General features: G+C 39.2%; 1 protein-coding gene across 1 annotated transcript in view; it reads right to left on the bottom strand.

The window, feature by feature from the left end:
* Nucleotides 1-1,025: 1,025 nt before the first annotated feature.
* LOC139431901 (ras-related and estrogen-regulated growth inhibitor-like) overlaps nucleotides 1,026-10,859 on the bottom strand; it is an 82,441-nt gene continuing 72,607 nt past the window's right edge. Inside the window, exons 4-7 of the mRNA XM_071200154.1 lie at nucleotides 5,679-5,767; nucleotides 5,548-5,622; nucleotides 5,038-5,492; nucleotides 1,026-4,985 (exon numbers count right to left, since the gene is read on the bottom strand). Coding sequence (XP_071056255.1) covers nucleotides 4,602-4,985; nucleotides 5,038-5,492; nucleotides 5,548-5,622; nucleotides 5,679-5,694 — 930 coding nt within the window. The 5' untranslated portion in view covers nucleotides 5,695-5,767 and the 3' untranslated portion in view covers nucleotides 1,026-4,601. The remainder of the gene's footprint in view (nucleotides 4,986-5,037; nucleotides 5,493-5,547; nucleotides 5,623-5,678; nucleotides 5,768-10,859) is intronic.

The following is a 10,859-nucleotide window of genomic DNA, read 5'->3' as shown; positions in this document are numbered from 1 at the left end:
TGCCATCATGCGTTGGAACAGTGAGAAGCGTGTGTTTTCCGTTGAGGCCTACTTTTCAAACGGATATTCTGTGATCGTAACCCAGTTCGCCTTTCGGAATCGCTTTAATTTAGCCCCGTTGGCCCCTGTCCCGGATCGAAAAGAAATTGTGAAGTGGGTCACTACGTTCAGACAAACTGCAAGTGCGACAAGACGAAGAACTGGAGTCCCATTAGAGCACCTGAGAACATTGAGGCGGTGAGAGCTTTAGTGTTGCGATCTGCACGGCTAGATGAGTTGGACTTAGGGGACATTTGGTTCCAACAAGACAGTGCAACGGCTCATACTTCAAGAGCGTCGATGGCTGTTTTGAGGGAACACTTCCCAAAACGCTTAATCTCAATTAGAGGCGATTTGGTCTCCCGATTTGGCCCCGAAATTGCCAACATAACCCCTGCTATACTGGCAAGAATCATGACAAACACCAGAAATCGGTTTACTCAGTGTATGAATAATGGGGGACGTGACCTACCTGATTTGATCTTCAAAACTGTGTAAAACAAAACTTTATGTATGTGCCTACAGTATAAAAAACAAACAAAAATTTTCTGATTCATACAATAGATGTTATTAAGTTTTGAAAAAAGGAAGTTATGTTGCCGCACCCTGTATAAATTGGATTAAACCCAATTACTAAATTAAATTAACTAATGTTTACTGAGCATAGTTAAATTTTGCAATATTCCCTTAAACAGTGATTATCTTGGAAACGGAGAACTTTAGAGAAGATTAGTAGGTATACCAAATTTATGTAAAATAGTCTGAAAAACTGTTTCAAGTTGTGTGAGTTGTAAAAATTTTAACGATGAAAAAGATATGACTACTTTAAGGGTGTTTTTTTAGGGTTGGCAGCGCTATCTGAAAATTTCATGTTCATAATTTACGAAAAAGCGAAATTATTAAAGAAAAACGAAAATAAAGTATTAAATTTAACCATCTGTATCTTCTTTGTTATTCACAATTCGACTAAAATAAGTTGAGTTAAATCGTAATAAGTTTATATAAGGAATTCACTGTTCATATACAGTTAGTGTAGTTTTATATAAAAGAAAACAATAATATTTAAGCCGTTTAATATTCAATTATTATTGAATAATTTAATGCTATTACACAATATCACATTTATTGACAACAATCTCCTTTTTTGGCATGCATATATATATATGTATATCCATTTAAACATCAAAATATCGCGTCCAATGCTTTTCTCTTATTAATTATGTAGATACTTAAATAATAGGTTACTTCATTTAAAAATAGTGCAAAATTCGATCTTAATGATTAGTCTTAAATCAAATTTGAATTTGGCTCCTAATTTTTAAATGAGTAGTAGATTGCACATCACATCAAAAAATTTTAATTTGTATAATATTACAACAATATCTATATTATAAGTGGAACACATAATTATTTTCTTTTTAAAGCTCTATTGATAAACAATTTTTTTTGGGTTAGGAACAAACCACTGCGTAAAACCGTCGCGTCGTCGAACATAAAAGACGAATCGTATCGGGTGGAATTGAATCTTTCTTGTTGCTTTTACCTCTGTATCAACTTTGAATTTCATATAAATAAAAATAGAAATCACTGAATAATATTAGCAATACCAGGTACAACCTGTTACAATATACTTCGTGAACCTTTAGTATTAGCAATTGTGTGTGTTGAATGAAAAATTGCATTTAAATTATAGATGAACGTGGGATGGTTCCCAACAAATCTTTCAATAAATTTGATATTTGTAGATATGAAATGTTGAAATAATTCGTGATTTATTATAGTTGGTGTAGATTTATATAAAGAAATATTTAAGCCGTTTAATTATTATTCAATTATTATTGCATAATTTAATACTATTATATAATATCACATTTATTGACAACAATTCTTTTTTCGCATGCATATATATGTGTATATCCATTTAAACATCAAAATATCCCGTCAAATGCTTTCCCCATATTAATTATGTAGACACTGAAATAATAGTTCAATTTATTTAAAAATAGGAGCACAAAATTCAATCTTAATGATTAGTCTTAAATCAAATTTGAATTTGGCTCCTAACTTTTAAACGAGTAGTGGATTGTACATCACATAAAAAAATTTTAATTTGGATAATATTACAACAATATCTATATTAGTGGATGAGTGGAACACATTATTATTTTCTTTTTAAAGCTCGATTGGCAAACAATTTATTTTTGCTTAATAACTTGCGTCATCTCCTCTCATCGATATTATTCAATTAACTGACGAAACTATTTGTCTAGGCGACTTCAACATAGATATGCTTAAACCCAATATGCCCGCGGTTGCTGAGTTTAATGGCACATTAGAGGTGTTTGGGCTGTTACCTCTGCCACTTTATTTGATTTAATTTTGGTCTCTAATGAAGACCTAATACTTAATAGTGGCCGTTGAGTTATGATCTTTCAGATCACTCGTTGATTTTTGCTGAATTGAATATACCACAGGAGAATGAATAATAAGTTGGTTTTTTATGACCATCTACAATCATTGCCCTGGCGTATTCTTTACGAATTACATTCCATTGATGATAAAATTCAATTTTTTAATTAAAATATATTAACGCTTTTGGACCTACATGCACCCGTGGTTGTCCAGTGAGGTTAGAGTGGCCATGCGAACCCGAGATACATTCTTTCAAACCTTTAAACGCTCGCGAAGTACCTTACATTGGCAGCAGTATAAGTTAGCGCGTAACATGGTTACTAATATGCTTCGTGATTGTAAAAAAGACTATTTGCAAAAGTTTTTGGATACAGGTAGCGTGGCTGGGTCTTGGTCTGCGTTGAAGAAGACTAATTTGGTTAAATTCAAACATAGAGCACTACCTAACCATTTTGCGGATGCTTCTGTCGTTAGCGACTATTTTATTGACTCGATTCTCAACAGGAATAATACAGTTGTTGGATATTTACATGGGCGTAAATGAAAACTTAAGTTGTTCTCTTAAACTGTCAACGGTGTCGGAGGATGACATTTTAAGTGCTCTGCAATCAATTAGATCTAATGCAATTGGATCTGACGAAATATCTATTAAGTTGTTAAGGCACTGTATGCCATTTTTATTGCCTTACAGCACCCATATTATTAACTTTTGTATTAAAAACGGCGTTTTCTCTACTGCATGGAAACTGGCGGTTGTGCTTCCGATACCGAAAGTAGCGAATCCAATTCTCACGTGTGACCGTAATTTCAAAGGTTTTAGAAAAAATTGTTAATGTACAATTGCAACAACGCGACACGTCGCATGATTTTTACTTTGTTTTCACATTAGCACGGTACAGCGCAGCACAACTCGACACAGCATTTTATGCAGCAGACAACTGTGCAATATCAGTTGCATTTAGATTTCTTTGAGATGTGCACGTCCGAAGAAAGCTCTTCGTCGTATTCGGAAGAAGAAGTACTGCTTCTTACAACCATGTGTTTGGAACTTGAGGAACCTAAACGAAAAAAGAAGCGTGCTTGTTGGATGCATGACATATTTCGCGCAAGACTATCAATCGGTTACAAAACGATGAAAAAAAATTTTATAAATATTATAGAACGAACCCTGCAAAATATAATCAATTATTTGACATTTTTTTGATAAGGGCACACGTAGCCCTTATCAAAAAAAAAATACAAAATTGGCTGCGATTTATTTTTGGCGTTGGAAGGTTTGAAAGAATTTCATATAAATTAGGGGAACTTAAATGGCTTAATACATATGTCTTATAGGAGACTTTTTCACAGTTGTGTATTTTACCATAATATTGTTCGAAGAGAAAAACCTGAATACCTGTGCCGCAAAATTCAGTACCGCACTGATGTTCACAATTTGAATTTGAGATTCAGGGGGACTCTATCATCGCCCTTTCACCACACTGATCTATTCAAGAGGAGTTTTCATTATCAAATTGTAAAAGTGTACAATAATCTACCCTATGAAACAATCCAACTGGCAAACATTTCGACATATTCGACTAATGACAGCGCTGAAATGGCTACAAGTACGACCCAGTGTCCGCATTTGCTTCTTGTGTTTTATTTATTTATTTTTTTTTCTTTTTCAATTATTATACGAGTATCTAGGTTTAAGTTTTAATTTTAAGTTGAGCAGTGCTTAGGCACTGAACTTCACCTTTTCATACGTTATATGCTATTTATTTTATGTTTCTAATATATTTAGTAACATTGTTGATTTGTATTGCATTAACAGGTAACAATAAAGTCACTATTATGTTAGGGATACTTTGTGTGCGGGAGATTTTCGGTTGGTAGTGCGGAGCGTGGGGTGGCAATGGAGTGATTCCCGCGTTCGAAATATTCCGAGACGTTAGATAAAACGAACAGGTCTGAACAAGATCGAGAGAGTCGAACATGAGAGTTGGTGCGTGGCAGATGTAGAAAACGTGTATCGCGAGAAAAGACGGACAAAAGGGGCGTGTTTTGAGAAATACAAACACTGAACTAAATTTACATTAATATTATGTTTGAAGATTCAATAAAGTTGTTATTTAGATAAATTTACGTGAGTGTATTTACTTTAATTATTATATACTCATTCGTCTATCTGCACGTGCAATTGGGTAAAATTCTTGTTGACTCGTACTGGGTGGTGGATACCTCCATCTCCATGTCTTTGGAAGATATCTGTCCGTTGAAGCTAGTTCTCGGAACAGAGCTTCAGACGGACTCAAACCGCTCTCTTTGGTGTTGTTCTCTTCAACTTCGACCTTCGTCCATCGTCGATTCAAAAGGCTGGGTTTAGAAGGGCTTGGGAAGAAACCACTGAATGAAACCGTCGCCGAACATAAAAGTCGAATCGTATCGGGTGCAATTGGATCTTTGTTGTTGCTCCCGCTCTGTTTCAACTTTGAAGGATTCTTGTTTTGTACGCTCCAAAAACCACAAACGTCTCTGAAAACAGAAGCAACCTAAAAGAAAAAAATTAATATTTTTTTAGAAATGTTGCATTAAAATTTTTACTTGATCTATACTCTCTCGAACGGAAATTTCATGAAAACAAACACAACCGATTTCTTTGCTTCTTTTTTGACCTTCCTCCAGCGTAACCATCCGACCGTTGATTTGATCGATTTTATTTCCGACTAAAACGACGGGAACTTCGGTAATACCCTCTTTCGAACCATTTCCTAATCTTTTTCGACATTTGTGGTAGTTTATCAAGAATTTCAAACGGCAACATTCGTCGAATGAGCATTTATCGGTCACCGAATACATCAAGATAAAAGCTTCTGCCCATCTTATGTTGGCCTCTAAAGTTAAAGATTCGCCATTTTTTTGTTCGATTTGTCCCGCGGTATCTAAAATCTCGAAATAAACCATTCGGTTGTCTATAACGGTATTAAAATTGTAGACTTTTTCCAATGTTGGATCATATTCACCGATGTAACGTCTTGTAATAAATCTAACAACCAGAGCTAAAATTAAATTAAAGTAAATTAAAAAGTAAAGATTGAGTTAACAAATTTAAACCTGATTTTCCAACTCCGGCTTGTCCTAAAACCATAACTTTTAAAGTTTTTTGTCGGGGATAGAGTCCTAAGTTAACTAAAAAAGATTATTTTAAGTCGTTTTAACGTAAATTATCGCAAAACAAAATTTACCTAATTTATTCATCATGTCACGTCGAAACAAAACGGTTCAGGTTTTCAAGCTCAATCGAGTGCTTCTTGATTGTTGTGTAATATTCTCTCTAAGTTTAATTACGAAGAACGAGATTAGAATCCGGACCAGAATAATAATTCGAATACAGTTTAATATTTCTAGGGAGAGTAAAATGGAAGAGATTACGTGAACCTTCCTTTAGGGTAACGATACAAAAAAAAAATAATAATAAAAAGGGACAAAATCAATAAAACCAACTAAAACGGAATGAAATGAAGATTCGATCTCGACTTTTTTGTTTGAGTATTAGTGATGCTTTTTGTGTCCAGTAGAAGGCGTCGTGCAGGTGCTCGTTCAGCACCACAGGGAAGAGTGGAGGAAGACGAAAGTCCTCGACTCCTGCCCGAGGCTCAAGAGGTCGCGCTGGAATGAGAGGGGCCGGTGGGACGACTGTTCCAGCCCAAGCGAGAGGTATGTAAGGGAAACTGTACTCAACTCAGTGGATAAGTCTATTAACTGTTTACAAGTAAACCTGCAGCACGCTACGGCTGTCCTCAGCAGAACCTGGAGGACTGTTACTTACTTTGCTCAGGGGATAGACCCAGAGCTTGCTTACTTATCAAGAATAACATTAATGCATTCTTAATCTTAGAGCATAGCGATCGCGATTGTATGGCTGCGGTTCTGAGAATCCAAGGTGAGAAAGGCTGGACAAAACTTATAATATAATAATGATCTTCCCCCGGCCGCTGTGCGAGACGTAATTGCCTACAGCCAGAGGAATAACCTACAAGTGGTTATTGGATGTGACGCTAATGCACACCACACAATATAGGCAAGCACCAACACAAATGAAAGTGGTGAGTTGCTTTTTGACTACCTATTGGAGGAGGGGCTTACTGTTAATAATATAGGCGCCAAACCAACCTTTGTTACCAGAAATAGAGCAGAGGTACTTGCCATTACGTTCAGCTCAATCATATTAAGCTGAAAGATAATCTCCTATCCTCTGAACCGTCGTGTTCAGATCATAGACATATTCAATTTAAAATTGGCCTAGGGATGAAATCGGACTGTATGTACCGTAATCCCCGTAGCACTAATTGGGATCGGTTTAATAGTTGCCTTGCAGATAACCTAACTAGTGTGATCAATTCGTTCTGCCTACCACAGTAACAATTCACTGAAAGTAAAAAGTAATAATCGGGGCACACCCTGGTGGAACGAATGTCTTAGCTCCGAAAGACAAGAGGTCCAGAGGCTTTTTAACCGGGCCAAGACATTAGGTGCGTGGGAGAAATATAAACAAGCTCTAACGAATTGCACCAAAAATATACGTAAGGGAGTGAAAAACATACCCAGTAGTGCAAGAATTCACAAGATTCTCGCTAGAGATCCGGCACTACTCCTGGGCTCACTTAAGCGGCCTGACGGTAGTTTTACGGACTCTAGCAAAGCCTCGTCATGCAGACTCTAGGAAGTTTGATGATGTGGACTGATAATACCATAGCGGGCTATTCCTACATTGCAAAGCGCCCCTCAAATATGGATTGGGGTGTGGCTCGTCACTTGCACATCCGTCGACCAGGCGATTCAAACGTTGAAGCTGTTCAAATCGCCCGGAGAAGACAATATCTTTCCTGCTATTTTGATAAAAATTTTCAGAGCGAGTATCACTTGGCAATATGTACCGGCAGAATGGATTAAGGTAAGGGTGTTATATATACCTAAAGCGGGCCGTTCGGTCCCTGCTCCTAATGCCTTTCCACCCATCAGCCTAACGTCATTTCTGTTGACAACCGTTGAAAAAGTTCTGGAGCTTTATATCCGTACGGTGCCACAGGTATCCGGTCCACTGAGTCGCCACCAGTATGCTTATCAAGCGGGTAAATCAGCAGAAGTGGCTCTACACAACTTACTTGATAGAGTATCTAGGACAGTGCAGGATAAAGAAATCTTGGTTTGTGCGTTTCTGGATATAGAAGGTACGTTCAACAACGCAATACCACAATCTCTTGAAAGAGCTGCTCTTAACAGGGGAGTGGAAGCAACTATAGCGGATTGGATCCGCAATATGCTTGATAGTAGAACAGTTTCTACTTCACTCTACGGTGATACGATACGCTATCTCCCGTGTTTTCTCCCCTGCTTTGTACCCCTCTTGGTTGACGGTCTGATTGCGATAGTCGAAGCCGTTTTTGTAAAAATAGAAGCTTATGCTGATGACATTGTCGTTATAGTCAAAGGAACCTGTTTATCGAGGATATCTAAAGTCCTCCAGGTGACCCTGAATACCATTTCTGCTTGGTGTAAGGGAGAGAATCTTGCGATAAACCCGCAAAAGACAATTGTTGTGCCCTTCATCAGAAGACGAAAGTTGGATGGACTAATCCGCCCAACTATCCAAGGTGAAGAAATTCCTTTCTCAAAGGAAGTCAAATATCTAGGAGTAATCCTAGACAAAACTCTCTCATGGAATGGACATTTGCAGGGAATTTTGTACAAAGCTGTACAAGCTTTGTAAAAAAAGTAGCTTTGTATTCTTGTAGATTTGTCGCAGCTTTTGTGGAAAAAATTGGGGTCTTACCCCTGAAAGACTGTACTGGCTCTATGTGACTGTGATTAGACCTATGATTACATACGAAGCAGCAACCTGATATAGGAAAGTGCGACAGACTTCAGTTATCAGTAAACTTTCACGAATTCAACGAGTAGCTGGATTGGCAATCTCTGGTGCAATAAGCGCAACGCCAACTCTAGCAACGGATGTTCTGCTTGGCCTGTCTTCTCTGCTTTTGCAGATAGAGAAAGTGGCTAGAACTACCATTTACAGATTTAAGGAATATGCTCAAAACTGTTCCGACATGTCCTACCAATGGGGTGCAGAAGACATTATAAGCACTGATACTGTGCTATCAATGCCGTCAGATTTGGAGGGATTACTATCAGTGATTAATACTCGATATCATATTGTACTGCCTGAACGGCAGTCCTTGATCAAAAACGAAAATTCTCTAGTTCAGGCAGATATTTGTATGTACACAGATGGATCAAAAACGCCGGAAGGAGTCGGAGCAGGAGTATACTGCCAGACACCTCGAATTAAGCAAGCTTACAGCCTGCGTACGTTCTATAATGTATTCCAGGCGGAAGTATTTGCTATTGACATGGGTGCTAAAATTCTTCTTGAGAGAGGGGTGAAGAACATAACAGTACGACTTTTCTCATACAGTCAAGCCGCTTTCCAGGCGCTGCAAGCCGCGAAAACAGTGTTGGCTCTGGTTAATGATTGCAAGAGAACATTAAATACACCGAGTTGTGATAACAGAGTTTCTCTGATCTGTGTCCTGGGTCACTCTGTTGCCGGCAGATGACCTAGTACGAGAGGGCAGCGCTAAAGTGTTTGTGGTGCCAGAACCAGCAGTTGGTGTATCATTTGCGATGGCCAAACATAAGATTGGACTGTGACATTTTAGGACATGCTCGTAGTAGCATAAAAGTTCTAATGGGTATCTTTATTGGGCACTGCTGATTAAAAGCACACAACAAGTTGTTGGGTTTAGCCGACGATGTTGAATGTGGACTATGTGCGGAGGAAGCAGAGACGGATGAGCATGTTTTATGCCACTGCCCTGCTGTTAATCGTATCAGATTCTCGATTTTTGGGTCGCTGTTTATCTCCTCAAAGGATCTGAATGACCTTTGAGCACGGTGAAATTTGATAACGATATCTCTCGGGGTACAATAGATCCTTAGGGTCGCGGTGCAAGGTTGGTTGGTCCGCCTATCCGATATGTAGTCTATGTAATGTAATGTAATGTAAATCTTTATTTAAATTTCGATTTGATGGATTTTCGACAATGGTGATATTTAGAATGTTTAATATGCGAAAGAGTGCGTTGAATTTTCAACACGACTTCGACATTCCATCGACACTCGACAAAAAAGCAAATTTTAAGCCGGCTTCCTGAAAAGCGATATGTATTACGCATTCACGTGAATTAATCACAGAGGTGACAGACATTAATTCACATTGTCACCAAGTACGAATTGAGCGCCGTTCGATCTGCTTGGCCATTGGTCGTCAACCCTACCTACGGATCGGACGGTCGCCAACCAACCTCAACGCCCGGTTGATAGGGTTTTACCCAAGGGCGCCTATTTATGGCGGCCGGGTTTCCATCAGCGGTCAATTCCAACCGAACTCCGAAGCGACAACAACAGCGACAACGATAACAGCGACAACAAGCCAGCACTTCAACCGCCAATTCGAAGACGACCCCTTTCGTCTTAAAAAAACCTTTGAGGGTTTTTTTTTTGTACATATTTTGTAAATAAATTATTTCGTTTTATTCAACAACTGTTGTTTCTTCTTCGGCGCAATCCATCCCCAGTAACAATTGGCACCCAACGTATGGCCCGATAATGTCAAAAGGACCAACAACGAGAAGCCGTTCATTGTCGACACGGCCATATCCGACGAAGGAAGATTTGGCAAGCTCTTCAGAAGAAGAGGGGCCCACCCAACCGATTAAAGAAGAGAAGAAAGGAAAAGAATCCCAAACGCAGAAGATGGGGAAGACCGCCGAAGAACCGAAACAAGACAGTGCGACCGTTCAGACACAGGTTTGCGCCCTGTCAAAGTTATTGGCCGAACATGTCTGCATCCCAAAAGCCGAGCCCCCGTGCTTCACCGGCGATTCCTTGGAGGATCCTGCAGAATTCATCAAGGTAATAAAGACATATTTCACTGACACCGGCATTCCATCAGCGGAACAAACAAAGAAAGCGACCAGTTTTCTTCGAGAAGATGCCGCTGTGTGGTGGAGTGCATTCGATGATGTCCTTCGCGGAATTTCACCAAGCGCTGTTGGAAAGGTTCAACAGTCCGCAAATATTGGCACAAGTCAACGGCCAATACTTCAGCCGCCATCAGCAGACTGATGAATCGGTGCAGGCGTTTTTGAAACGCAAACACCTGCAAGCCCGTCGTCTGCACCGAAAACCGGACGACGACATTGGAATGATGGTTGCCCTGCTGCTACCTCAGCTGCAGCTGCACCTGTCCCCCACGCCGGCCAACATACACGAGTTGCGACACAAAGCAATCCGCACGGAGGCGCTTCTGAAGAAGTCGGGCCTCCTCAAACAACCCTCAACACCATCTCCAAAGGGTAAGA

The sequence above is a fragment of the Onthophagus taurus genome, chromosome 11 (assembly GCF_036711975.1).
Source record: "Onthophagus taurus isolate NC chromosome 11, IU_Otau_3.0, whole genome shotgun sequence".
Lineage (NCBI taxonomy): Eukaryota > Metazoa > Arthropoda > Insecta > Coleoptera > Scarabaeidae > Onthophagus > Onthophagus taurus.
The sequence above is the reverse complement of the archived record's forward strand: the minus strand, read 5'-3'. Positions and strand labels throughout refer to the sequence as shown.